The sequence below is a fragment of the Arachis hypogaea genome, chromosome 1 (assembly GCF_003086295.3).
Source record: "Arachis hypogaea cultivar Tifrunner chromosome 1, arahy.Tifrunner.gnm2.J5K5, whole genome shotgun sequence".
NCBI lineage: Eukaryota > Viridiplantae > Streptophyta > Magnoliopsida > Fabales > Fabaceae > Arachis > Arachis hypogaea.
The window spans coordinates 106,958,764-106,986,712 of record NC_092036.1 but is presented as its reverse complement, the minus strand read 5'-3'; the positions used below and the strand labels follow the sequence as shown (position 1 = coordinate 106,986,712).

Genomic DNA, 27,949 nt, shown 5'->3' with positions numbered 1-27,949 from the left:
TATAAAATTATTTTTATTTTTTAAAAGTTTTTTATAAAAATTCAAATAATTCATTTAATTAATTTATATTATTCGAGGATAATAAATTTTTTTAGGACAAGTTACGTATATAAAATATATGAAAATTAAATTTATTATATTACAACTTTTTAATATTACATACGTTTTTGTAACTTTTTCATATTTATAGAAAATCGGTACAAGCTGTAGTGATTTTAAAATTAAATGTAACAGTTTACGTAAATTTGCGTACTGAGTAAAAATTGCTAACCGCGATTGACTAAAGATCTTGAAGCCTGATGGTGAATTATATTTGAGATTCTCGCTAAACTAAGATTTCTTCTGAGCAGCTTCTCCATCCTGTACTAAAAGCAAATGTAATTGGAGCATGGAAGTTATAGCTAGTGCCTTCCCGATTTTCACACTAAATTTTTCAAAATCTAAGGCTCTCTAATTTGTTGAATACAGGGTTAAACTAGAATGGAATATTCAACTTTTCTATTTTTTTGATCAATCTATGAACTATTTGATCTAAAATATCTTTTTTTCTGGTGAACACTAGCAATTCTCAAATGAGATGAACTTTTAAGACGTGCACTTAGAGCTTGGAGAAGTGCAATCCAAGTTCAGCAGTATTAAAATCAATTATATAAATATTTTTTTTGTCTTCCATTACTTCAATGATAGCTTGATTTGTTAAAATAAATGCTATCTTCATAAAAGAAAAAATCTCATAAAAGAGTTTCTGAGTGAAAATTTCTTCAAAAACCATAACCATTTTAATTGAGTTGAAGTAATTCTCAAATTTTTGTGCAGAAAAAAAAAATTTCATTTAACTAAAACCTCAAATGAAATTCACCGTCATGCTACAAAAGTACAACGCCACAAGTCTTCAGAAACCACTATAGCCAATGGCAATTTCTTTCTTGTTTTTCAAAACTTGCTGTCTTACTTAAACTGCTACATTCTATAATTGTTTACATTTAATTTTAAAACTACACTCTATAGTTATCTCTATAGATATAAAAAAAATTCAAAAATATCTGCAATATTAAAAAAATTGTAATATGATAAATTAACCAAATTTATATTCTTAACTTGCCCAACTTTTATTCTATTTAATTTTTCACAATTTGCAATCCATGGTTAAGAATCGGTTGTGTCATCAGTGGGACGAAAACTTGAGAAGTGACACGTGTCATTACAAGAGGCACTCTTCATTCAACGGCCAATCACCACCTACCCACCATTTTGGAGTATCTGTTTCAGCAGCTTCTTCAAAACTCCAATGGAAACAGCAACATGCTCAACCTCAACCTCAAACTCAAACTCAAACTCATCCTCCTTCCTTCTCCCTTTCCTCTCTTCTCCAAAGTTGCTACCTTTAACAAAACCCCACTTCGGATCCTCTCTCTAACAACGGATTTCTCACCCCGAAACTCTTCCACCACCACTATGTCCATAAACCTGCGCACCCATGTCTTCGCCGGAAACCCCTTACACTTCAAATCACACAAAAACATTGACTCCTTATCTCCCTCTTCGGCTTTCGAAGCCCTCACTGCTCGAATTCTGGGCAATTCTCAACCTTCTCCCACTCCCCTGAATTTCAAGGTTCTGCCTTTCAGAAATGGGAAGGCCTTGGCCTCTTCCGCCGCTGGCTCCGGCGACTCCCCGCCGATTTGGAATCTGGGTTGGATCGGTTTGGATGATCTGAGGGGTATATTGGGAAGTTCCGGTGCGCAGCTGAGCGCTGAGTCATTGGTGTATTTGGGATCAGAGGACGACGTCGTTTATTGGGCAATTGATGTTTCTTCTTCTGAGGCTGTTGAGTTTGGTGCAAGGGAGTTGAGCTTTGTGGAGGTACGAACGCTAATGGTGGCTTCTGATTGGCGCGATTCACAAGCAATGGGAAACTTGGCTGTTGCTGGCCATGTAAGTTCAGGGAGAACAGTATTTGACTTATGATTATTCAAAATTTGATAGCTTTGACTATGATCATTCAAATTTTAATTCATGGATCTGAATAGTTCAGTTAGATCTTTACAGTTTTTGAATCTGTCAGATTATTTGGTGTTAACTGCTTAGTTTTATAGCAGCTGTTGGGATGATTATGTAATTTTGTTTGATGGTCTTTTATTTATCATACTTCTGTCCATGATACTGATAGGGAATTCAAATTTCCTAATTACTGGGTTTGGCCAGGCCAAGGCACTGCTAGAATGGCATAATACTTCACGATTTTGTGGGCATTGTGGGGCGAAAGCAGTCCCAATGGAAGCTGGGAGACGGAAGCAATGTTCAAATGATTCGTGCAAGAAAAGGATATATCCACGCGTTGATCCGGTTTGCTATTTTAAGCTCTAACTGTTGATTTGATAAATAGATGGTCAAGTATTCTGCTAAAGTGTTTTTTGTTCACTTGATCTTATGCAGGTGGCCATTATGCTAGTCATTGATCGAGAGAATGACCGTGCCCTTTTGGCTAAACGATCAAAGTTTGTACCTCGATTATGGACCTGCTTATCAGGTTTCACAGAGGTGCATCTCTTGACCGAATTTAAGACTTTTCAGTTTGTACGGACTTAATTATTAGACAGCTTTTTCCCTAGCTATCCATGAAGTGACTAAAAAAGGGGGAGAAGAGAGAAAGAGGGGGGGGGGGGGGGGTTGGGTTCTCATCTAAATATATTTTCAAGTTCAGCAATAGGGTATGTACAACTTAATGTCCATAAAATTTATGTGGTTTTAATATTTGGACTTCCTTTGATGCTATTAAGTGGTAAGCATATTGGATTGGCTGCATTCTTTCCTCAGAAGGAAGAGGAAAGGAAAACAGGCATAAATGGAACCAGGTTTCATTGGCCTAGCTTTGCATGGATCGTTTCCTAGTTTTTATAGTTTTAATCAGTTGTGCACACATGTAGAAGTTTAATTTGCATGTATCCACTTGTTGCATTTAGGCAGGAGAAAGCTTGGAGGAAGCTGTGAGAAGAGAAACATGGGAGGAGACTGGTATTGAAGTGGGAGAAGTTGTATATCACAGCTCTCAGCCATGGCCTGGTAAAATATATTCCACATACCTTAGTTTAACTTTATGTTCTCATTTTAGTATTTCTCTGTATTTGCCACATGACAAACATGTGGGGTTCTTAATTTATTACTACCTTATATAAAAGCAGTTTGTTCAATCTGAATACGGTTTAGGAGTTCATGTCACTACTGATGACGATGGTTATACACTTATACTTGGTAGAGTATTAACAGCAGAACTCGATTCAATCAATCTTTGTTTCCCTTGCTTTATTTTGCATAATAGCATGAGGGTAACCGAGTATGTCAATAAGTTCTTTTCCGCAAACTAGTTACTAGTAGTTCTGTGGTGGTTTAGTCATGTTTGAAGTGACTTAATGCTTTGACTTCTGAATATGTTTGCTCTATTTGAGACTTCTAATTTTATCATATGTTGGCAACCTTCAGAAGCAGTTAAGTACAGGTTAACATATGCTTATGTAATGATGAACTAAATAATGATTATATGCGTTATACAATTTCTTTGCCAAATTGTTAAATACACACTAACCATGTTGGTTATCTTTTTTTATATATATATTTTAGTTGGACCCAATAGCATGCCATGCCAGCTGATGGTTGGGTTCTTTGCATATGCAAAATCCTTCGAAATAAAGGTTGACAGGGAAGAGTTAGAAGGTACATTGAGCTGCAGTATTTAATTGAGTTTTAGCTATTTGCTCTATGAATAATGTTTCCTTATGGTAGGATTAGAGGATGTATCCTCAAGAAAATAAAGTCCATTTTACGGCACATTTGTATGTAAAATAAGATCATGCAATGGTATAGCATCATACCGCATTAGCTTCCTTCCCACACCATATTCTCCCATTTTCTTTTGCTTATTGGATATTGTGACAACTGATGCTGAAACTTGCTTGTGTAGATGCTCAATGGTACAGTAAAGAAGAAGTAAGAAAAGCATTGACGTTTGATGAATACAAGCAAGCACAAAGAAGTGCAGCTGCAAAAGTAGAACAAATGTGTAAGGGAGTAGGAAAGAATCAAAGTTTGGCTGCAGATTTCAATGTTGGAACTCAACTTAATCCAATGTTTGTTCCTGGACCTTTTGCCATAGCTCATCACCTTATCTCTTCTTGGGCCTTTGCAGACCAAAATGTAGTAAATGGTGTGGGAAGCAATTCAAAACAACCTGTTAGTAGTATTTGATAATGACAAGCTTGTCGGACTGGCTGAAATTATTTTTGGGAACTATCTTATTAGTGTCATGTATCATTTTATCTCAGTATAATAGGTGGATTTGGTAAAGATCATCATTTTGTCATTGTATCTTATTATTTTTTTCATGTACAACACACAATCTATATTAAAAATGAATTCCCTATTTTGTTTTGCTTATTTGTTTTCAATATATTACAACTGATTTCATTCTCCGGTAGTCAGAAACCTTTTGTGATTCACTTCACTCTTATTCTACTTCTATAGTTGAAGGTTCCCATGTGATTGCTTAGCAGAAAGATATTTATGAATGGACAATTTGGGGATTCTGATATTTTCCCTTTTTGTTTTTGTGGAAAAATGTTGACAATAAAGTGTCATTTTATCAATCATTACAAGAACGAGTCTTATCCTGACACAGTAACATGGGAATCATATCTTTCCATCACATAGGGTTGTGATTTTTATGAAATAATTGAAAAGGAGCTACTAATAAGAGAGTTCTAGTGCATTGATACTAATGCTCATCAAAATCTGCATTCTGCAACACATGTACATGGCTCTAGTACTATGATTTAACCCAGTTATTCTTGCAATTGATATAACAACAAATTTTCACACAACACAACAAATTCTTTCCATATGGGGCTTGCTTTCTTACATGAAATTCTCCGATCATTATGCTAGATTTTTACAAGAAATGAATGCTAAAATTTCTCTTGTACCTCTTGTGTTGTTTCTGCCCATTGTATAGTTGACCTGGCCAAAGCATCCATGGGGTCTATACATTTTCTGAGGAGAGGATCATTGTGAGGGAGAATCCCAACCAAATCATCAGATGCCAGAATCACCACATTCACTGCCCTCATCAAAAGCACATGAATGGCGATTCTAAGTAAATTCCTTGCCCCTTCAATGTCCTTTCTGTTCAATGCCTCCACTGCCGGAACCATCATGTGTTCCTCAGTTGCTTTGTCTAGCAACACCACTTCAAATCCCTGCACATGAATTAACACTAATGTGCTTAGAGGTCTAAAGAAAATGCTACTAATCTAAAAATGCATAAGAGCTCAAAGCTACTAAATAGTACTAATGCTTTGATTAACATCAGAAAGGGAGGAAAAACAGTAGGATTTAGGATACCTGATTTTGAAGCTTATGCTGATAATAACTAGCTACCAAAACTGAATCTGTGGTCAGCAGTCCGATACGAACGCTGCTCGAAGCGTGAATTGGCTTCAAATTGGAGTTCTTGAGCTCCATGGCCATGCACTCACCAACATGAAGGAAAGGCAATGAAGAATCCTCAGATATCTCACTGTGCCAAGCATGTGATAGATGGCATGGCATGACAAAACAGCCAGCTCCAGACAGCTGAAGAATGTTCCTCTTGCGCCGCAAATTCTCAATCACCAATTCCTGATTCATCTTGACTTGATCAATTCTGCTCCTGTGTGAAGAACGATAAGGATGGCGAATCGGAAGCACTTTGCCCAATACAGGATCACTGCAGACAACAAAAGGAGGGCACTCTTTGCCATTCCTTGAGCTCCAACAAGCAAGCTTCTCCAAGAAAATGAGAGTTGAAAGAACTGATACACCTCCTATGACTCCAACAGTGTTTGGCCGTGTTATCACGCTAGTGTTTGAGCCTTGCTCCCAACTGTTTCCACTTCTATCAGTGAGTGGAACTTTAGATGATAGCTGCAAAGATGTGCTTGAAGAATTTGTCCTTGCTTTGCACTGATGATTCCTCTTCCTAAAAGCAGTGCCTATCAGAAGTGGAAGGGGATTCAGTGTCTGAAAAGACATCAATATACCACCTTCCAGCATCTCTATCAACTAATCCTCCCTATGATGCTTACCTATGTAATTTTAAGCATCATCAAATAATTTACATACATCTATGAAGTATGTGCCTTTTAGTTTTTTATGTTGTCAACCAATCTTATCATCTCCAGTAGTAGTTCTCTACCTGTGAAGAGTTTCCAATTGACAATGATTCAATCAAAGTTTTGTCACAGTCACAGCACTAAACTCCAGAACTCTATTGCTGAGCCTTTTATGCATTCCACCTAACTCTGAACAGCTTTTAAAGCCCAAGATTGTGCAATAGTACAAATCCAACATCCACAATGCAGAATCTCCTACTAAAGGCAACTTAGGAATTACCGAATTATTCAAATTAAATAACCCCAGTAGATTTTAGTTAGCAAATAGCATGCCTATATAATTAGGCCATGTAGAGAGCAAAGTGGTAGGAAAATGACAAATTGGACATTAGCATAGTGATGGTGTTTTGAAATTATTACCATGATTAAGGTTTCAGTGTTGCACTTCAATCATATGAGTTAATAATTTGTGTCTATATGCCTAGATTGCACTCCTAGTGAATGAACAAGATACACATACAAGTTGATCCATGAAAATGGATGCTGTTAAAACTTAAAAGGGGGTTCATGTGACATGTCTTACAGTTACACTACTGTAGCTGTTTGTCGTACTGAATTATTGCTCTTGCAACGACACATAAAGCAATGAACGTCAGACACGTGTCATTTGTGTGTGTGTGTGTGTGTTTTTGTATGCTTCATGTCCACTTGGCTTTTTTGTCTTGTGCTCAAGTTAAAGAATGGAAGAATTATTTGTCTGGTGCTTAATCCTTGTCCCCACTCTCCATTCTTAGCTTGACATTTTGCAATGTTTGCTAATAATCTATTAATTATTACATTATATTAAAATTGAATTTCTACGTTTAATGATAAAAATAATGTGGCAACGTGGCATCTTCTTGAAAATATTTTTCAATTTATTCTTCTAATTCATTAAATCAAATTAATAATATCAATTAATTAATTTAAATAAATATCTAAATATTATATAATTTATTATAATTTATTATAATTTATTTTAGTAGTAATTTTTAATTTATCAAATCAAATCAATTAAATTAATTATGTATATTAATTGATTGATTTGGTTAATTCATTAAACATTAAAATAATAAATTTATGAACAAAATAGACAATTAATAATTAAATCAAATCATATGTATTGAGCCAAATTCAAATAATATAAATTTAAAATTGAATTAAAATAAGATGATTTCTTACTTGTTCAAATTGAATATAATAAATACAAATTGATTTGGCTAAATAATCATGGGATTTTGTCTTCTATATATAAATGGTCAAATAAAATTATAAGAATCATCATTTTTATTGCTCTTATTATTTCAGTTCTTCTTTCTCTTTCTTTTTTTTTTTATTTTTTCTAGAACACAATTTGTCCACATGACACTTTATCATTTGTTCATGTGTCAGTCAATAGCATCATTACAAGTGGCTTAATTTAATCTTTGAATTTTGTTAAACGAATCAAAATTCTTAATATTTTTAAATATTTTTTTTTTCTATTCTTCACATATTTGTGTAGAAATTACTTTAGTTCATGATTTTTAATTTTCAAAATTTAAAGACTAAATTGAGTATCTTAGCAAAATTCAAAGAATAAATTGAGTCGCTTACAATGATGGCATGTCAGTAACATGTACACAAATCATAAAGTAACATATGAACAACCGTTTTTGTCACGTAACACCACTATCCACGTCAATATATCAATATGTCACGTGTCATTAACAGATATGTCATCATCTAATTACACATGGTCTAACCATATTTTAAGATGTGGTATTAATAATCTATTTCAGTATGCCATGTCAATATGTCACGTTAACATGTCGTAAGAAAAATATTTGAAAAACTAATCGGAATTACGAATGTCAAATTTAGATATTAAATTGAGTAAATTAAAATTTTGGAGACTAGTTTAAAGTGTGAGTGTAACTTTGTGGAACATTTTGAATATTAATTTATTAATTTTAATAATTATTTTATTTCTAATAAGATGACAAATTAAGAATAATCAATGAGATAAATTTATATTAAATATTTTTTGAGTATTCAAAAAAAGAAGATTACCATTAATATAATGGTATGAAATTTATAAAACAAAAATTAAAAAATAGTTTTAAATTTTTTTTATTAAAATGAAGAAAGTAAGGATTATAAAAATTGAATACACAACTTTAAACTCAAATGAATTGCTTAAAACTAAATCATTAAACAGTATACATGAACAATGTTGTGTAACAATTACTATATACAATATTAGTAATTCATTAGAAAAAACATAAGTTGCTGATAAAATTAGGAATTAGTTCGATAATTGTAGATATATTTTGACATGTAATGTAACATGATGATTATTTGACTGTAATATCCAAAAAAAGAATTATTTGTAAGTATACTTTCATTCGATGATTTACGTTATAGAAAATCTTCTTATATGCATAATATTATTAAAAAGACAAAATATCACAAGTCTATATTTTTAGGTTAAATGGCAACTAAGAAGTTGTATTTTCATATTTGAAATTTGATTTATGTTATTTTCAACAAATTCTATTTAAAAAAAATATATTTTATGATTGAAAAGTTGACTTATGTGCTTGCAAGTAATAATAATTTTATATTCAATTTGGTTTCTATATATGTATTGTTCAAATCGTAACTCAATATATAAGTCAGACCCAATAAACATAAGAGGTCCGATCAAGAAGAATGGCTTCATCCACGTATCCGACCTCTTCTAAGAAGTCGGAACAACTCGATACAGACGGCTCCCACTTAACTAAGTGAGTAACTGTCTTTTTGAATCTCTCACCCACTTCTAGAAGGAAGATCTAAACAACCCTATAGGGCCTAAGATAAAAGGACGGTTATCCACCATTAGAAGTGGAACTACTTTAACGGTACTTATTGGCTCATCTTCTATAAATACACTGATACACTCAAGTAAATTTAAGCCCAATATTCTAAACCTACTTAACCCCTTACTAACTTAAATATCGGAGTGTCTTGCAGGTATCTCCACCTATTCAAACATATACGTACAACTCGGACGGCGACTTTCAGGCGTGAACAAGTCGGAGACCACCATCCTTCAATGTTTAGACCTTCCATTCAAGCCTAATCATCCGATTTCAGGTAAACCCCAAAACATATATAATAATTTAAATTTAAAGCCCTAACAACATGTACTTCATAGTTATTTTATTTGGTTTGTTGATATTACAAAAAAAATATTTAAATAACTTTCAGCTATTATAATTTAGTATTATATAAACTACAAATTTTATTATTATCGTCTACTTTCTCCAAAAAATAAAAATTATGCATATGTAGTTACCTTAATAAATGTATGAAAGTGAAATTTTAAATCAGGGGCGGAGCTAGAAAAAATATTAGAGGGGGCTAAAATTATTTACACAATAAAATAATATTAAAATAAATTTTTGAGAGGGACTAAACTAAAATTTACATATAGTTTACATGTAAAAAATTAAAATTAGAGGGGGCCGTTGCCCCCTTTTCCCAGTATATAGCTCCGCCCCTATTTTAAACAGTATTTCTTTAAGAAACTATAAAAACTATTAGTCTATTACACATGGTTCCTCTTGAATACCGAAAGATGACGCGAATATTCAATGCTATTTATAAGGAAGTATATTTTACTCTTGAATTGTTACATACTTGTTTTGGTAAAATTTTTTGAAAAAGTGTTCAAGCACCTCATTTTATGTTTGGTAAATCAAAAAGTTTATGTGTTTGCGAGTATTTTTGAAAGAACTTAAGAGAAAAATTTTTTAAAGTTAGCTTGTATTTATCAAAATTAAAAAGTATAATATAACCTCATACATTAATTAATATCTAAATTTTAAAAACTATTATAATACTTTTAAATTTTAAATTCAAAAGCTATTTTAAAAACATTTAATGTCTATTATAGTATTTTTAAATTTTAAAAGCTATTTTACTAAACGTATTTATTATTGCTTGTGTTTATTAAAAGCACCGAAGGACGATTTAAAATTACGTTAAATCTTAGGGATGATTTTGTATATTAAAAAAAGTTAGGGACGAAAAAAAATTTTCGACTTCTACCTTAGATACCAAAATCGTATTTAACCCTTAATTTAATTTACCAAACACAGATGCTACAACTTTTAAAAAGATAAATTTTAAAATCTTAAAGTTAGCTTTCATAAGTTATTTTTAAAAAGTAAAAATTTTACCAAATTAAATTACAATATGATAAGAAATTCATAGATGCCATTAAAGTGTAAGCACATGAGCCTCACTCCTCAATATCATATGTCAAGAGGTTGTTTATTATTCTACTAATTTTTAACAATATCTCAATTCCAAAATACATCTAAGAAAGTTATTGGTATGAGCTCTAAGATATATTTTGTATCAATGAAGAAAAATAATAAACATGAAGGTGATGAGTTTTATTCATTGCATTGATAGAAATTTTTTAATGGTTGTATTAAATAGCAACGGGAGATAATTATTTTCTATTATTCCACAAGAGTTAAGACACGATATTATATATTCAATGTTGCATTCTTATTATTTTTAACGAATAACAACGTTAGTCATGTTATTTTATTTATAAGAATGAATATGATACTAACAAATAATTCCGTTCTAATTTAATTTTAGCGATGACATTTTTATACATAATATATTAATATTTGTTGCCATAATTTGGAATGACAAAAATACCCATACAAGTAGGTTAGGTACCTGTAGAGATTATTCGCGACGGAAATTAAATGAAAACCCATAAAATTTTCATAAAGATGAAGACCCGCTCCCGTAAATAAATAGAGACAGAGATAAGGGTGGATATACTCGCTAACGAGACTCGTAAAATTCGCTCAAAAAAAAATTACTTAAAAAGCCTCATATATAAAAGTTATAAGTTGCCATATTGACTATTTAACGTTTATATTTGATTATGTTAAATTGTGTTTGAAATTTTAGATTGTGTTAGCTGTTATGTATTTTGTGTTAAATTAAAAAAATAAAAATAATACCCATTGGATATCAGCTGGTATCTACCATTCAAATAAGAATAATCAAACACATATTTATAATGGAGAGGGATGAAAGGAAGCATTTTTATAAATGGGAATGGGATGGAAGAGAGAGCTACTCGTCCTATGATATCCATTGTCATCCTTATTCATGATAATAAAAAAGATTTAAGTAAGATTGCAGTTATTTAAATCAGTTTTAACATAAGAATAAAAAAAATTTAAAAATTTTATTCATAAATCATGATGAAATATTTGCAAATTTAATTATAAATATTGTTTAAAAATAAGTCTTTGATACAATAAAATTTTAATATAAATATTTTAATTCAATTACAAATTATGTATTATTATCAATAAGTAACTATTCTTCTTTTTTTGTGATATAAAATCTAAAAGACAAAAAAAAGAAAAAAAAACAACACTTAAAGAAGGTCCATCTCCAGCAAATGCAACAGGCCAAAAATGTTGCTAAAAGAATTAATTCGACTAACTCTTCAACTTCCAAGGCTCTATGTTTAGGGGAGTAAATCTTCTTCAGTAGAAAAAAAATTGAATAATATCCAGTAAAAAATTTCATCTTTTATTGCATTCTTTTATTTATTTATTTTTAATTTTATTTGTATAATTAAAGGTGGGAGATTACATTTTATTTTTTTCCGTGACAAAAAAAAATAGAAAAGATCCATTTTCTCATGTTTAGTTAGCCAATTTGATGGCTTATTTGCCTATCTTTAAAACAAAATGAACCTAACACAAATTCTACTACCGTTTCAGCTCAAACACCGTTTTAAAAGATTATGTATTTTTAATTTTTAATTATTCACCCAAAAAAAAGCTTTACTAGAACCTGTCTCAATTGTTTGTTGATTTCTTACCAAAAACAAATCATATCATATAACACATTAACACATAATCCTATTCGAAGAGGACTGCGATCACTGTCGAAAATTTTCCTAAAACTCCTGTGCAACTAATTTTTAAGATGTTCTCGGATAAAACAAATAAAATAATTACTCATTATTTTCGATATATATTGAAACCAAATTAATAATGGGATTTAATTAATTTTATAAAATATTTATTGTAATAATTATTATGCATATTTTTCTTTAAAATATTCAAAATTTTTTGATATATTTTCTTATCTTCTCCCATACAAGATACAAATATATATACTAATTATCTATAATTTAATAGTAGTTATTTTTTTCTCTTAAATTTTTCTTTCTCTTTCTAAAAAAAACAATTCAAATTACTTAATTTTATCTTATTTACTATTTTATATACTAACTATTAATTAAAAAAATCGATTCCTAATGGGATCAATTTTCTTCCCTCTTCTATTCGATAAATTTCTTCTTTATTATTAACTGATTAGAAATAGATAGGATTATTGTTATACTATTTTGAAAATTCGTAAATTCTAAATATCATACTAAAGTTGGATGTTACAAAAAAGAAAAATAATTATCAAATAAATTAGTATAAATCTATAATAATATCCAAAAATTTATATAACTAATAAAAATAATTTAAAAAAATAAATAATAAAATAGTCTCCGAAATATTCAAAGTTTGACAGAATATATATACTCAAAAAAGATTTAGAAATTGAATTATTTTGATGTTATTTTTTGTTAGGATTATTATAAATAGAATAAAGTATCGTTTTTGTCCCTAACATTTTAAAGTTCTCTCTAACATTTTAAATCGTCTTATTTAATTTCCTAACGTTTTAAAATCATATTAATATTGTCCTAGAGAAGAATTTACAATGAAAGACTTCTTATTGACGGCGAGAAAAACATTGTTGAGCAGAGAGAGAGACATTCGTGTGTATATATATAGAGAGAGAGGGAGAGAAAAAGAGAGAAATTTGGAATAAGCAGAGCTTCGAGAAGCTATTCTCTAGTTGAGGAGAAGAGTTCATCGATGGTGAGGGGATGAGGCTGCTAGCTATTGCTGATGGATTTGAATATAGGTTTAGGGTTAGTTGTGGCCTGTGAGAGAGAGGGAGAAGCTCTGTTTCATTGTTTTGTTTTGATTTTTTTTAATTTAAAAGTTAAAATAATATCATTTTAAGAGATTTAGCACTGAATTGAAAAATCTTTTATTAAAATTGGATTAGTTTACGCAATTTATTGTTTAATTGCTGATTTTCTCATCAGTCCAAATAATTTTTCTTTTTAATTGAATTGACTGAAGAACTGATTCTTGATTAACTCGGCCGAATAGGTTAGTTTGATTCAATTTTTAGAACCATGAATATAATACATTTATTGTTTAAGTTATTTTTAAAGTGTATTTTATATCTCATCATGTATTATATATGAGTAATTGATTTACGAATTAATTTTTTATATATACATGACGTAATAGTATTTTAAATAGCCTATGTTAAGTCTATTAATTAAAATGATTCAAGCAGTCCAATAAACATATAATCTCAAATAAAATTATTTAAGAGAAAAGACTCTTAAGCTCATTTAAGATAGTATTAGTTTAACTTTTAAAAAAATATTTTAAAAATTATTTTCCGATTTTTTAAAAAATTATTGAATACTTTTTTTTTTTAAACTTTCAAATTTTCAAAAAGGAAAACTAAATAGTTAGCTTTCTAAGTCAACAAAAAAGGTTAGGTTTTTCAAACTTATCTACAACTCTACGTAAGTCCAAAAATTTTTTATTTTAATAAATAAATTAATTATAACTCGACTTTTATTTATTATTGAAAATCATTCAACCAATCAATTCATTAATTTCGATAATATTTTTTAAATTATTTATTTAAGTAATTATTATAATTAATTTATTTATTAAAAAAAAATCCTAAGTGCAACGAGCATTTCTCATTTATTTTTTTGATTTTATAAGATTGAAGAAGAGGTTTCACCTAAGACTTGTCAACAAGAATTGAGAGTATGCGATGTATATGAGCTTGTATATTTATTATCATTTTGAAAAGTTTTTTCATCCGATGAGAATGATGTCCAAGTGGGTCATTAACCTACCAGAAAAATCAACTTAAAAATAAGTTAAAATCATGCCTGAATTGACAAGGAGTTGTTAGGAATCATATGGAAGATACCAAATATCATCAATATATCAATATCGAATTTTTTAATGTAGTACAGGTTGAGATGTTGAACAATTCGCTTTCAAATTTACACATACTTTTTTTCATGTAAAATATTATACTCTCCTCATGATCCTACAAATCACTTCATATATTAATATAAGTCTAAATACATCTAAACTGTATGTTAGATTTTAACGAATAATATACTAACAACTATAAAAATAAAAAAAATAGTCGAGTCAAATATAACAAATACATAATCGATTATAATTGCAGATTCTCTTCCTTCTTAAGTAATAGTCTCAATCTAAATATTGAATATGAAAAAATCAGTGTTGGGAGAGTCATGTCTATTATGCAAAATGTCAAATATTCAACTATAATTGTCACCAAGTAAAAACCAACACATAGTTTTTGCTTTTTTTAATAAAAGTCAAATAAAATATTTTTTCTTACATAAATAGAAGATAATTAAGAAACTACATGAATGTGATTTTGTAGTTCATTATTTGGTATTTTAATCAAAGAGATTAGGAATTTGAATTCTACTTTATTATTGGTTAATAAATTACTGCATACAAAAACAAAATTCACACATTTTCAGTTTGATAAATTAATGATTAATCCGTCGCGAATCAGAGCTCTATTTAAAGGTTTGCCGTTGACTAATGAATTGTTACATATACAAGGCGGGATTCGAACTCTCGACACTTGCTTAATCGGATGAGTAAGCTCATCATTAGACAAGTTGGTTAATCTTTTACCTTTTATATTAAAAAACAAACACAATTTGGAATCAAAGCCCGTGTTTGATTTTTGTTTTGGTAACGTTGAAGCCCACAAGACAAAAAGAGAACGAAGCCCACGTTCTGGAATCTGCAGCAGGTTGCTGTAAGAGAAGCTAGAGTGAGTGAGTGACAGTGTTAAACCCTTCTCACTCCTCCAAGAATCTTGTTCCTTCCTTCATTCCTTCGATCTCCATTCTCCAATCTCTGAAAATGGAAGTTTTACTCAAGAGGTTTCTCAGGGCCACGCCTATCGCATTCGCCAATGCTTTCAACGCCCAATCCAAGTCCTCTTCCTCCTCCTCCTCTTACTCTTCCGCCAAATTCCGCCTACCATATGCTGCTGTCGCCGCCGGCGTCTCCGGCGGACTCTCCTGCTTCTACTTTCTCTCCTCTCCTAACCTTGTACGCTGCCTCTCGTTCTTAATTCTTATTTTGCTTTTATCATCTTCCCTTTGACTATTCTCTGATCCAATCCAGCTTCGCGTTCATTTGATTATTCGATCTATTGATTTACACTGTCATTTAAATAAAAATTATTATTGTTTCTTCTTTGATATGAGTTATGATCGTTTGCTTTATGCTCATCCTTAGTGATGAAAATGTTGGTAATAAAGTTGTGTTTATATTTGCAGGTTCATTCAGAGCAGGCTGAAGAAGGGGAAATAAAAAATATTGGTGAGTTTATATTTCCCTCTCTCCTTCACTTCCCAGCTTCAGAGAAAGTTTTAATCTGTAACTGTGCAGATCAATTGTTTTTGAAGATATTATTTCTTTACCATTTGATCTGAATTATCGTTTTAGGAGTGTACTGTGACTTTTGCTTCCCATCCAATGCATGAGAAATAAGATTCGGGGTTTTATATATATATTAATTTTTTTTTGTCTTTTCAGCACTTAATCCAGATAAATGGGTTGAATTTAAGTTGCAAGATACTGCCAGAGTCAGTCACAATACCCAGCTATTCAGGTATATGAGCTAACACTTCAACAGATGTGATAATATATCTATATAACTTCTCACCAAAATGTTTGTATTAATATGATTCTGTCTCTTTCCCGTGTTTGCCAGGTTTTCGTTTGATCCTACTAAAAAGTTGGGTTTGGATATTGCTTCCTGCATTCTTACAAGGTTCCATAGATTGTTGATAATTTATTATTGCTATTGATATAAATAAAATTAGGTTTTGGCCATATATAATGTGTATTGAATGTATATTTATTACCACAGAGCTCCATTGGGACAGGATGCTGAAGGGAAACCGAAATATGTGATACGTCCGTAAGTTTCCTGCTGAGACAATAAGTGCATTTCATCCACAGATCTTTCTATATTGTGGCTTCTGATGATGTAGCATTCCGGACATGTTCAGTATAAAACATTTGCAATTTTTCTTATATTAAATATCAGTGCTTGAATTTTGTGTTTCATTTTCGTACTTATTTTTCTTTCTGCCACTGGTAGCCTTAGTAATAGTACGATTAGTTGGAAAGGTTTTCTAGAATGTCTGTTAAAGGCTCTCTTAAGACATAACTGGAGCATTGTTAATGATGAATGCCTTTGAAAATCATTCAGATGGCATGCACTTTTCCACTTATGTTCTTGAACTAAAATTTTTGCATAGCTAGCAGCCTAGTATATTAATTAATAAATTGAGATTTGACAGCACTATATTCTATTTTCTATCTTATAAGAGGCTTCTCATTTTCTCAAGTACAACTAAAGAATTTATCAAAATATACCTGTTATTTACAAATATTGGGTGAAGGGATACAGTGGGGTTCCTAAATTGGAAAGTTCAGGAAAGAATGAAATACTAAAGCTTTCCACCCAATGCAAGATCATATGGTAGAACTTAGATAAGAATTATTTCTTGCTTGCTATTGATATTTCCATAGAGGTCAGTTTAAGAAAGTGGTTGTGTTGCAATCTTCAGGTATACTCCTATATCAGATCCAGAAGCCAAGGGATATTTTGATTTGTTAATCAAGGTATGTTAGCATGGGCTTTACTTGTAGCATCCCATAGATCATCTAGTGGGTCAGTTCTGAGGATCATTTATGTATGTACTTTCCAATATGTTGAAGGTGTATCCTGAAGGAAAAATGAGTCAGCATTTTGCAAGCTTGAAACCGGGTGATGTTGTTGAAGTTAAAGGGTATGTCATTTGCAACAACAATTCAAGGTTTGCAGAACACTTTTCATACTTGAACATTCTATAACGAAGGCATTGTTGATTTCAGGCCCATTGAAAAGCTCAGATATACCCCTAACATGAAGAAGCATATAGGCATGGTAAGCTTCTTCGGTAACCACAGTTTTGAAAAAGGAAATTTTGAATTCGCACCCCCTCCCCCCTCCGCGGAAAAAAAGAGCCAGCATTGCTCATGAGTAAATGCATACCTTGTTGCATCTCACTTTTTGGTTCAATATATTTCATTTACATTTTATGACATGAATGCATAAACTGTTAGAATCTCTCATTTTTCTCTCCACAGTACACCTGTTTGATTTTTTTATTTTCTTCTGTACTTTTTAATGCTCTGCACAGGTTGCTGGGGGCTCAGGAATTACTCCAATGCTTCAGGTAATTGAGGCGATATTGAAGAATCCTGATGACAAAACTAAGGTAGGTGTTAAACCTTGTGTTTTCCAGTGATGTACACCTAGTCTCTCCTTGCTCTTTTATTTATGTTATAAATAGATAAATTATGAACACATTTTTTTGTTTCTGGTCTATTGAAATGGTTCTGGGAGTGCAATTCATATTGGTGGATGTACATTAGGTCGTTTTTCTTATACGAATGATATATGGTTAATTTATTTCTTTTATCAATATATTCATGGTAAATATGAGAATATCTCAGATTATAGTGGCTTTTCACTGCAGATATCATTGCTGTATGCTAATGTGTCCCCAGATGACATACTGCTTAAACAGAAGCTTGATGTTCTAGCTGCAACCCACCCTAACTTAAAGGTAAAATTATCTTTTTTAGCAAATTTACTATTGGTAATCATTCAGCCATGACTGTTATTTAATTAGTTTAAAACTTTTGACAAATTTTGCAGATATTCTACACAGTTGATAATCCAACAAAAAATTGGAGGGGAGGTTCAGGTTTAATATCAGAGGATATGGTTGTGAAAGGTTTACCTGCTCCTGCTGACGATACTCTAATACTTGTGAGTTTCACTTTTGCACCTTAAACCGGCATAGCATTAAAGGAACTGTGTTTGACCTTAATTGATGGCTCGATGCATTGAAACAGTTTGAACCTCCAGGAAATCAACTCTCTCTCTCTCTCTCTCTCTCTCTCTCTCTCTCTCTCTCTCTCTCTCTCTCTCTCTCTCTCTCTAATTACCGCCTTTATTCAACATATACCCACTCATGCATTTTTGGTTAGTGTGCCTTGGACAATCCTTAGAATCGCCCATGCAAGAATTATTTGAATGAAAATGGAGGCTATAATCAGCCTTGAATCTTGATAGAATTTCACCTACAATAAAGCAGTCTCCAGAGGAACTTGGTTCCACTTGAGCCCGGGCTCTTGGAATTGCAGAAGTCAGACTTATTTCCTTTCTTAACCCTTCTCTTTAACATATTAACAGCTCCTTCAATTCCATGACAAATTTTGGCCCATTACTCATCATTTTTCCTCTGCTAAGTTTTGAATACTATCAACTGTTTCAAGAATTACTGATTACTTTTGACTAGTTACTTTCTCCTAGACAACACTTCTTCATGATTTATGAGTGTAATTACAATGTTGTTTTGAACATTTAGGACAATAGGAGTCTTTACGTTGCAAAAACATTCTGCTTTTCATATTGATGTTCACATTTTTGGTTCATTAGTGTTTATATGGTTTAGGTCACTGGTTATGGTGGCGATAGTTGGTGTGGAGTTTCATTATTATTACAATATATATGAAGTTAATACCCAACCTTTTTCTGCCTCCTGCATTTTAGGTGTGTGGTCCCCCTGGGATGATGAAACACGTATCTGGTGAGAAGGCCAAAGATTGGACACAAGGAGAGGTATCAATTTCTGTTTGTGATGCATGTTTCTGACTTTTTTTACTGAGTCCATCTGATATACCTTACGGTTGATTACTTGATTTATTGCAGGTTTCTGGTTTACTCAAAGAAGCTGGATACACTGAACAAATGGTTTACAAATTCTGAATAACTGTAGGATTTATTTTCTAGCATCTGAAGCATGCTTGGCAAGCCCCAATTTGCTGTGTAATCTGTATGCCAAAATGGTTTCTTCTGGAAGAGGGCTACAGGTCAAAGTTCGAACATGCAATAAATCTAGAGTAGCAGAGGGTAGAGATTTGTTTTTTTTCCCCATCGTATTTCTCAATTTTGCGAGTATTAAAATCGCAGGTGTTTAGAATGAATGCCAATAAAGGGTCTCAACAGAACTACAGTAATACAGTTCTTTCAGCTCAATGAGAGTAAAACTACCAATGAATAAGTACATTTCTGTATACAATTATAATAAGGTGAATTCTTTGGTGTAGAATGGGGACAGTTCTACACATGTAGAAATGTGTTGGATCCTGTCCTTGTGCAACAAGTGTCCCAGTAAGAGACCGTTTCTGGTATTGCAAATTATCCTTTATCCGGTGTGTCACGTAAAGGCTTTAGGTAAGAATTTATTAATTTTGTTTACGTCTAAATAATTAACTTAAGCTGATTGTTGGGCTATAGGTTGGCTGTTTGGGTTATAATGTTAGATGGATGAGTGTTTTTGGCGGATTAAAATGTCTTTTAAGAATATATAGTTTTTTTTGGTTAATTTTGGGTTTTGAGATGTAATAGCCTGTGAATAATATGCGAACACCCAATGGCTGGAGGTAAGTACTTAGTGGTATATTATATATGATTTAGGTGAATTGAAAAAGACTTCTCTCTCAGGTTATAAGTAAATTTTCAGTTTAAAAAATATTATATTTATACTTGTCTATACATATTTAATTATTAATAGTTTAATATTTAAAATGAATTTTGAATATGTAATCTAAATAAATCATGATTAAGACAAATTTATTGAATAAAGATAAAATTAATTACGTATTTTAAAGTGTGAGGAATTTTAAATTATAAGTAATTTCTGAATGGTTAAAAATAATATGATTTAACCACTTTCTAAATTACTTATAATTAGTTTACATTCAATTAGCCACATTTAATTATTTTATGCATTTTTGCAAAATTATTCAATAAATTTACATACTCAAAATTTGTCTTAATCAATAAATTTGTCTTAATCATGATTTATTTAGATTACATACTCAAAATTAATTGAAGATAAATACTATTAAAATTGAATACAGTACTACTAAAACTAAGTGCAAATAGATATTATCATACTTTAATTAATTAAATAGAGTGACAATAAACTTCTAAAAATTTATATTTTGAATAAATTAATCTTAAAAAAATATTAATAAAATTTTTTAAGGTAATAAATATAGATAAGTTAGTTCAAATTAAAATTTTTATCTCAATCATATGTGGTAATTTAAAGATAGTGTTCTAAATTTACTATTATAAAATATTTTATTAATATAAAAAAACTAATCTATCGAAACTATAAATTCTTAGAAATTTACTTGTCACTTTATTCATTAATTTTTAATTAGTTAATATTGACAAATGCTTATACGTTCATCCGTTCAATAGAAAATATGCTTCTTGAATTCTAAAATTTAAATTTTAAACTATAAATTCTTAATATTAAAATCTAAATCATAAATCATAAGTACTAAATTTTAAATCCTAAATTTAAGTTATTAATATAAAATATAATAAATAAAAAATTAATATGCTGCACTCTTTATTTAATAACGAGCTTTTAAGGATGAGCTATTAATATTAATCAATTTTTATTCAATAAATTTGTCTTAATCATAATTTATTTAGATTACATACTCAAAATTCATTTTAAATATTAAACTACTAATAATTAAATATGTATAGATAAGTATAAACATAATATATTTTTAAACTGAAAAATTTACTTATCACTTGAGAGAGGTCTTTTTCGATCCACCTAAATCATATATACTACTAAGTACTTACCTCCAGCCATTGGGTGTTCAGTATTCACATATTATTCACATAGGCTATTACATCTTAAGACCCAAAATTAACAAAAAAAAAAAACAATATATTCCTTTTTTTTTTGGACATGAGATAATATATTCTTAAAAGGCATTTCAATCTGCCAAAAAACGCCTTCATCCTTCTAACATTATAGCTCAAACAGCCAACCAATAAGCCCAACAATTATCTTAGGTTAATTATTCAGATTTAAACAAAATAAACAAATTCTTACCTAAACTCATCACGTGATACACCGAACAATGGTACTGTATAGCGTCAGAAATTGTCTCTTATTGAGACACTTGTTACACAAAAACAGAATCCAACACATTTCTACATGTGTAGAACTGTCTCTCCATTCTACACCAAAGAATTTACCTTATAATAATACTGTAACATTTTGTTTGAGTAGCGTTCTTCGTTTTACAGTTACAAGAATTGGAGATCATAAATTGCCTTTTACTAAATGACTATCAATAACAAAAAGAAACAAAAACTTGTTCGATGGAGATAATCTTCTGTAAATGAAGATGTGAAGATCGAATCTCGAATGTAAAAGGCTGATCAATTCTTTAGAATTATGATTAAGTGGAGGAGACACTGAAGTTATCAGTCACGTACTTGTTGTTGCCATTTAAACCTTGAGTTTAATTTTGATGCATTAAAATATTTTATACAGTTGTGCAATTACAATTATTTTTTTAGATGATCATTTATGGTTAATATAAATGATAATTATTTTTGTTAATGTACACTTTATGTAATTTGGATGCACGGTTTTACACTGGACAATGCATCAAAATTAAATTCTTAAATCTTTTCTTTAATTTATCTGTTTAAAGAATGAACAGAGAACATTTTTCTAAAGTTTTAAAAAAATCTGAAAAATTCACATTATAATAGAAAACTGCCACTTTCTAAAGTTTTAAAAAAATCTGAAAAATTCGCATTATAATAGAAAACTGCCACTTTGATTTCCCGTTACTTAAAAATTTAAAAAAAGGTACTAAGCTCTACTTAAGAGTTTGTGGTTGGCCAATGTGTTGCTGCATGTACAAGACGAGATTCGAATCTCAACACTTACTTAAACGGACTAATGAGCTAATCACTGGACCAATTCAAATTGGTTTGATCAGTCCATATATCTTTGGCATAACCACCTTCCATGTAATTATGTAAAGTTGCATCTGACATCAGCAGAACCCACCCAAATCAAACCATCTATTACACTTTCTTCTGTATTTAGGTCGTGGATCTGTCGGAAGATGGGCCCACATGTGGCCCAATATAAGCCCGAAGATTTGTTTGACGGAGCCCAATAATAAGCCCAGAGAAGCGAAGTCGATGGTGGTGTGTTTGTCTTTCTCGCTCCGTCACTCGCTATCATCAACAACATTACTACATTGCATTACATCATCATCGTCATCATCCTCCTATGTGCGATGGATCTCTTCTCCCTCCAAAACTTGGAATGTCGATGAAACTCTGATCCCATTCTCCTCCTCCTTCTTCTTCCTTCTCCGTGTTTTCTTTTGACTATGGACGAAGCTTCGTTGATGCGCAACACCGATTGCGTTTATTTCTTGGCATCTCCCCTCACTTGCAAGAAGGTCCGTTCCATTCCACTCTTCTCATTCCTCCTAACCCTATTTTCCCCTTTCTCCGCTTCCCTTCCATTGCTCTTGCATTGCGTCATTTCCTTCCATTTCTGCTCCTCCCTCTCTCACTCTCTCCAATTATGCGTTTTCTCTAACCCTACCGTAACAATATGAAAAACAAAACAAAACTGCACTTTACGTAACACTTGCTTTTCGGTAATAATTGTCGATTTGTTTAAATGCCAGGAAGGATTTGTAGCACTACTCATTTGATGCGTTTTGCAATGCTGTATGTGTTTGTTTATGGTTGTGGTGTCATTCGTGCTCATTTTGTTTGTGTTGCTTTTGCAGGGAGCTGAATGCGAGTATCGGCATAATGAGATTGCGAGGCTTAACCCTAGGGATTGCTGGTACTGGTTATCTGGCAGTTGCCTTAATCCAACATGTGCTTTCAGGCACCCTGTATGTTTCCACCATTTGTTGCTTTTTGTTATTTTATTTCGACTTGTTTCCCGCAAGCTACCTTTGGTCTTAAACTTAAACTTAATGCGTGTGTATGAAATGCTTGAAACTGGTATCCTTTCCAATTTGATTTGCAATTGTTTTGTTCCTTTGTTGGCTTCTGTTGTTGAAGTAATAGTTGTTTTTGTATTGAATCGGTCTATTCCTATCTCATTAAAGTATATACACAGAGACATGGTTGAATATGGTTGAAGCTAGCTTGTACTAACACAGCAAGCTCAAACATTGTTGTAAGTAGTTTGTGATGTGAGGTTGCAGATCAAAGACTCAGTATTGATGTTATATGGAATGTATAAAATTTTCAATAGGCAAATATAAAAAATGTTCATCCTTTAATCCTTTGAAATGACTGTGTAATGTAAATTGCAAGGAAGGAAGTAATTTTTATCTCCATTAGAGTATTCAACCTCAGCTTGCATAATCCGTCTCTTTTTCGCTTCTTTGATACTGTTGTTGGTTTCCTTGAATCAGTGGAGTTTTTTATTTTTTAAATGTGATCAGGGCTCATTTGTTACTGTTTGTTTTGCTTCAACTAATTCCTTTTGTTTTCCCAGCCATTGGATGGCCAGACTGGAGTTTCATCTGAGCCAACACAGTCTGCTGTGCCTGCAAATAAGACAATGGTTCCCTGTTATTTTTTCTTCTATGGATATTGCAATAAAGGCGACAGATGCTCATTTTTGCATGGGCATGATGAGAGCCATTTCACTGTAAAGCCTGTAAAGAATGACAAGGGAGGCACTGATCCACCCAACCTAGAGAATAAGGTGTTGTCAGGAACTGCCCCATCAACAACTGAAACTCATTCGAACCCATCGTTAACTGCCCCAAAGGCTTTGCCCACTTTCAAGCCTCCACCTAAGGAAGATCTTCAACTATCCTTACCAAAAAATGTTAAACAGCAAGGTGATTTCCCTACATATGTTAAACAGCAAGGTGATTCCCCTACATATGCTGTTGAGTATGAAGAAGCTACAGTTGCAGGGTTGGAGTCTCCGTATCCAGAAGAAAGATTTGTTGATAACATCTCTCAACGATGCAGTGAGCAGGGTTCAGAGGAGCAAGTAAATGGTCACATCGAGCCTGATGAACGTTGGGAATCATCATCCCCTGGATTTGATGTTCTTGTTCATGATGAATCGGCAAACTTGGGCTATGAGGAGGATCCTGAATATCTTCCTGATGGGGAACATGAGGAACTGAATGAACAATACTTGGGGTATGAATTTGAAAACCCAGTTGAGTATGATAATATGTGCCGCAAAGCTGACATCCTGTATGAACAAGAAATGTATGATGATTATAGACGTTTAGATAGAGATCTTACTCGTGCTAATGGCAGAAGAGTTTGTGATTGTTCCAGTGATATAATCTTAGATTCTATGTTGACTAGGAAAAGGATTCAGATGAGTGATATAGCTAGCTGTGACGGGAAGTTAGATCTACGAGACCATCTGAGAAGACGAAGGGAAAGTAGTGGTCCACCTGATGCGAGTTTCATCAGACGACATGAATCCTCTTCTTTGATGGTTCGAAACCGGGAAAGGCATCAAAGGCATTACAATGAACAGAGACTAAGGGGAAGATTGTCATCGCAAGTGGGAATTACCACTATAGACCCCATTGGAGAGGTTGAAACTCTTTCAATTGCTAACAAGCCAAGGTTATCTAGGAATTCCCAGCAGCATTGGCCAAGGAAGCATTATAGAGAAAAGCCATCTAAACGCCAGTTTCATTCATCTAATGACTCCAGGAGACCAGTTTTCAAGCAAAGGAGATTTGTTCACGAGTCCTCTACATTTTCAGGACCCAAGAGCCTTGCAGAAATTAGAGAAGAGAAGAAAAAGGCTGCAGGAAGTTTTCACTGCAAAAGCACATCACCTGATTTTCAGGACCCCAAACCTCTTAGTGAAATTCTCAAGGGCAAAAGGAGTGTGGACGGAGTTGGAGATGTCAATGTCTGCAGCAACTGAATTTTGAGTTCAAAGTAATGGTTTCGAGAGACTAATAATTTTCAACGTAGATAAAACTAGATAAGATGGGGTGGAGGAATTGGGTTTTTGCCGCTGGTAGTTGCTGATACTTTTGGATAACCAGTGTTTGACTAGTAAAGATAAACGTTGTTGGTTGAGTTTGTTGCTTTTGTCAAAGGCATATCTAGCGAGTGGATTACCGTTTTTCATGAATTTTGACTCTGACTGCCCTACCTGTTTCTCTTGTACAAAGCTGCATATTCACCTATTCCGCAAGTACTAAGTAGTTTTTAGACTCGCTTAAAATTTTGATAGATATCTATAATGTATACAATTATAATAATTCTACTGATTTATATAAACCAATTATACTAATCATAAAATAGGCCTAAGAATTGGTATATAGATGCAAAGAAATTGCAAACATCGAGAGAATAATTTCTACCCCTCGGTTTTGGTCAATTACAGCAATCATGTAATTTCATGTTTCATTTTTATATTGTATACCATAAGTGTGTGAGATTAGAGGTACGCGGAACAGAGAAAAAGTTAAGGCTACAAAATATTATACTCCTAAGTACTAACATAGTAGTACATTGGGAATCGGCTTATGAAAAAGAACATATCATCATCCTGCATCCTATACGAATCAAGGTTAAAATTGTTGTGACCACAGAATATTGCGAAAATATTTTAGGGTTTGACTATGGTGCTGAAACAAAAGTTTTTTAGCATTTGCTGAAAGGAGCTGACATTAGGAAAGAAGAATATGTGTGGTTGTTTTTTATAAGAGGAGACAAGTTTTGAGACAAAGTAGCGATGGCAAAAATTTTTATGAATTAATTACTGTGTGAAGTTTGATAATATTATAGCATTAAAGAATTATTAATTTGGATTATATTTTTTTGGTTACTGTTGTTTTCGAGCATGGGTTTGTGTTTTAGTTTTTGCCGGATGTAAATTGAAAAGGTGTATGCTTAATTTTTGGTGAATAAATTATTCTTTCAACAATAACAACAACAACAAATAATACATTTAAAAAGTAAGATGATTTTCTTATTTTATTATTTTTGCTTGGCAAGTGAACCTTTAAGGTTTTTGACAGGTGCTTTGCTAGGGCTTCCACACGTACTCTTTTTTTTTTAGGATTTTTCTTTTGTTTACTTTCAACTCATACCCAACACCTCACAATTCTGATTGTTGACTGGGATTGAAACACAAATTCTCCATGCTAGAGTCAGCGAAAAAATGACAAAAATAATATGACTTAGATATTAGGGAGGAGCAGGAGGACCTGGTACAATTGGGGGATGAAGAAATTGCAAAAGGGGCTGAGACATGCTCTAAAAGCCTCTTTGGAAGACTATTCGCAGACAAACCTTTCTCTCAGAGAACAATGGACAATGCCCTCAGGGTGATTTGGGGGAGACCAAATGGACTTCGTACAGTTGTGAAGGGGAACAACATATTCCAATTCTTTTTCGAAGAGGAACAAGATGCAATAAGAGTGAAAATAGGAGGACCCTGACTCTTTAAAGATTATGTGCTTCACCTTCAGAGATAGAATGAAGATGAGAAGGTATGGGAAGAAGGACTCCGTTTCTTCCCAGTATAGTCTCAACTCTGGAGTCTTTCGGAGAAATTTAAAACGCTGGATGTAGGGAGAAAATTGGGAGAGAAGATTGGAGAGGTTATTGATGTGAGGTTCTTTAATGTCAGGGAAAAGGATTAGAGATAGCCTGAGACTAGCTGGACCGAAACAGAGAATAATAGAGATTGGAGTCAGATATGAGCGGCTGGAAAAATTCTCACCTATTGTACAAAACTGGAACATGATGCCAAGCATTGTAACAAGCTGATCATAGACTCAACGACAAATCAAACCAAACAAGACCACATAGGAGAGTAGGTTAAAGCTGATCAAGTAGAAAAAAGAGTAGACACAGAGGGCGGCAATGACACTACATGGAATAAAAAGTCTAACCCAAAAATTGCACAACCAAGGAAGAAACCATCCCCTACATGGTTAATAGAAAGCTTCGCTGAATTGAGCATGAGTGGAACCAAAAATCAGGTAAAAGAGACAGCAGAATCCTTGGAAAAAAGGTATGAAGGGCTGCTGAATCAGACTCCAAAAGAGGCCTGGCAGGCTATGGAAAATGATGGAGCCCTGATCCTATTGGATGATGTTAACATAACGGAGACACATATGGAGGTAGAGCAGAAAAAGAGCGGTGTGATTAAAGAAGAGAAAAGAAAGCTGAAGATTAAACAAATTGCTAGACAAAGAGATGAAAACCACCAGCAAGGGTGTGGAGTGAAAAGGAGACCAGCAGGTAGGGAAAATGAACCTATTCAGAAAAAAGCCTGTATGGAAGAAAGAGGAGCGAAAAAGGAGAAGGTGGAGGTTGCCAGCCATACAATGGCACCCCCAGCACCATGAGGATCCTTACATGAAATTATCAGGATTTAGGGAGACCCCTGACAATCCATAACCTCAAAGGGATTACTCAATCCCACTCCCCCGAGTTGGTTTTTATATGCGAACAAAAAACCAAACTCGTCTGGTGGAAGCGAAGCTAAAGTCGTGTGGATTTAGCAGATGGCATGTAATCAATCCAAATGGTATTTCAGGAGGACTAGCCATGGCGTGGAAAGAAGAATGTGATGT

At 32.5% G+C, this 27,949-nt stretch overlaps 4 protein-coding genes across 5 annotated transcripts; 3 read left to right on the top strand and 1 right to left on the bottom strand.

Annotated features, from left to right (window-relative positions):
* Positions 1 to 1,100: 1,100 nt before the first annotated feature.
* Positions 1,101 to 4,431, top strand: LOC112707866 (nudix hydrolase 19, chloroplastic). Of its 2 annotated transcripts, XM_025759875.3 has the most exons (6): positions 1,101 to 1,935; positions 2,206 to 2,346; positions 2,437 to 2,541; positions 2,964 to 3,063; positions 3,619 to 3,711; positions 3,959 to 4,431. In XM_025759875.3, exons 1-6 carry the CDS (start codon positions 1,303 to 1,305, stop codon positions 4,240 to 4,242), a joined length of 1,356 nt encoding a protein of 451 aa, XP_025615660.1. In that variant the 5' UTR covers positions 1,101 to 1,302; the 3' UTR covers positions 4,243 to 4,431. The 2 variants fall into 2 exon arrangements, with proteins under 2 accessions (XP_025615660.1, XP_072058275.1); XM_072202174.1 differs by lacking the exon at positions 3,619 to 3,711 and having other exon boundaries at positions 1,149 to 1,935.
* Positions 4,432 to 4,738: 307 nt separating this feature from the next.
* On the bottom strand, positions 4,739 to 6,884 carry LOC112707872 (uncharacterized). Its single transcript, XM_025759885.3, has 2 exons — positions 5,395 to 6,884; positions 4,739 to 5,249 (listed from the first exon to the last, which is right to left on the bottom strand). Exons 1-2 carry the CDS (start codon positions 6,082 to 6,084, stop codon positions 4,959 to 4,961), a joined length of 981 nt encoding a protein of 326 aa, XP_025615670.1. The 5' UTR covers positions 6,085 to 6,884; the 3' UTR covers positions 4,739 to 4,958.
* An 8,196-nt stretch (positions 6,885 to 15,080) lies between these two features.
* On the top strand, positions 15,081 to 19,698 carry LOC112707857 (NADH-cytochrome b5 reductase-like protein). Its single transcript, XM_025759865.3, has 13 exons — positions 15,081 to 15,472; positions 15,703 to 15,745; positions 15,962 to 16,037; positions 16,140 to 16,199; positions 16,299 to 16,349; positions 17,005 to 17,059; positions 17,156 to 17,226; positions 17,312 to 17,363; positions 17,620 to 17,697; positions 17,959 to 18,048; positions 18,141 to 18,254; positions 19,041 to 19,109; positions 19,200 to 19,698. Exons 1-13 carry the CDS (start codon positions 15,281 to 15,283, stop codon positions 19,254 to 19,256), a joined length of 1,008 nt encoding a protein of 335 aa, XP_025615650.1. The 5' UTR covers positions 15,081 to 15,280; the 3' UTR covers positions 19,257 to 19,698.
* Positions 19,699 to 22,535: 2,837 nt separating this feature from the next.
* On the top strand, positions 22,536 to 25,546 carry LOC112707839 (zinc finger CCCH domain-containing protein 32). Its single transcript, XM_025759837.2, has 3 exons — positions 22,536 to 22,795; positions 23,135 to 23,245; positions 23,860 to 25,546. The coding sequence occupies exons 1-3, from the start codon at positions 22,724 to 22,726 to the stop codon at positions 25,276 to 25,278; spliced, it is 1,602 nt and encodes a 533-aa protein (XP_025615622.1). The 5' UTR covers positions 22,536 to 22,723; the 3' UTR covers positions 25,279 to 25,546.
* Positions 25,547 to 27,949: the final 2,403 nt, after the last annotated feature.

Bases quoted from the DNA above. Each gene is read 5' to 3' on its own strand.
- LOC112707866 (XM_025759875.3), top strand. From the start codon at position 1,303: ATGCTCAACCTCAACCTCAAACTCAAACTCAAACTCATCCTCCTTCCT. The intron at 1,936-2,205 runs GTAAGTTCAGGG...GGGTTTGGCCAG, and splicing joins ACTTGGCTGTTGCTGGCCAT to GCCAAGGCACTGCTAGAATG. The intron at 2,347-2,436 runs GTTTGCTATTTT...GATCTTATGCAG, and splicing joins TATATCCACGCGTTGATCCG to GTGGCCATTATGCTAGTCAT.
- LOC112707872 (XM_025759885.3), bottom strand. From the start codon at position 6,084: ATGCTGGAAGGTGGTATATTGATGTCTTTTCAGACACTGAATCCCCTT. The intron at 5,250-5,394 runs GTATCCTAAATC...ATTCATGTGCAG, and splicing joins AGCATAAGCTTCAAAATCAG to GGATTTGAAGTGGTGTTGCT.
- LOC112707857 (XM_025759865.3), top strand. From the start codon at position 15,281: ATGGAAGTTTTACTCAAGAGGTTTCTCAGGGCCACGCCTATCGCATTC. The intron at 15,473-15,702 runs GTACGCTGCCTC...TTATATTTGCAG, and splicing joins TTCTCTCCTCTCCTAACCTT to GTTCATTCAGAGCAGGCTGA. The intron at 16,200-16,298 runs GTTCCATAGATT...TTATTACCACAG, and splicing joins GCTTCCTGCATTCTTACAAG to AGCTCCATTGGGACAGGATG.
- LOC112707839 (XM_025759837.2), top strand. From the start codon at position 22,724: ATGGACGAAGCTTCGTTGATGCGCAACACCGATTGCGTTTATTTCTTG. The intron at 22,796-23,134 runs GTCCGTTCCATT...TTGCTTTTGCAG, and splicing joins CTCCCCTCACTTGCAAGAAG to GGAGCTGAATGCGAGTATCG. The intron at 23,246-23,859 runs GTATGTTTCCAC...TTGTTTTCCCAG, and splicing joins CATGTGCTTTCAGGCACCCT to CCATTGGATGGCCAGACTGG.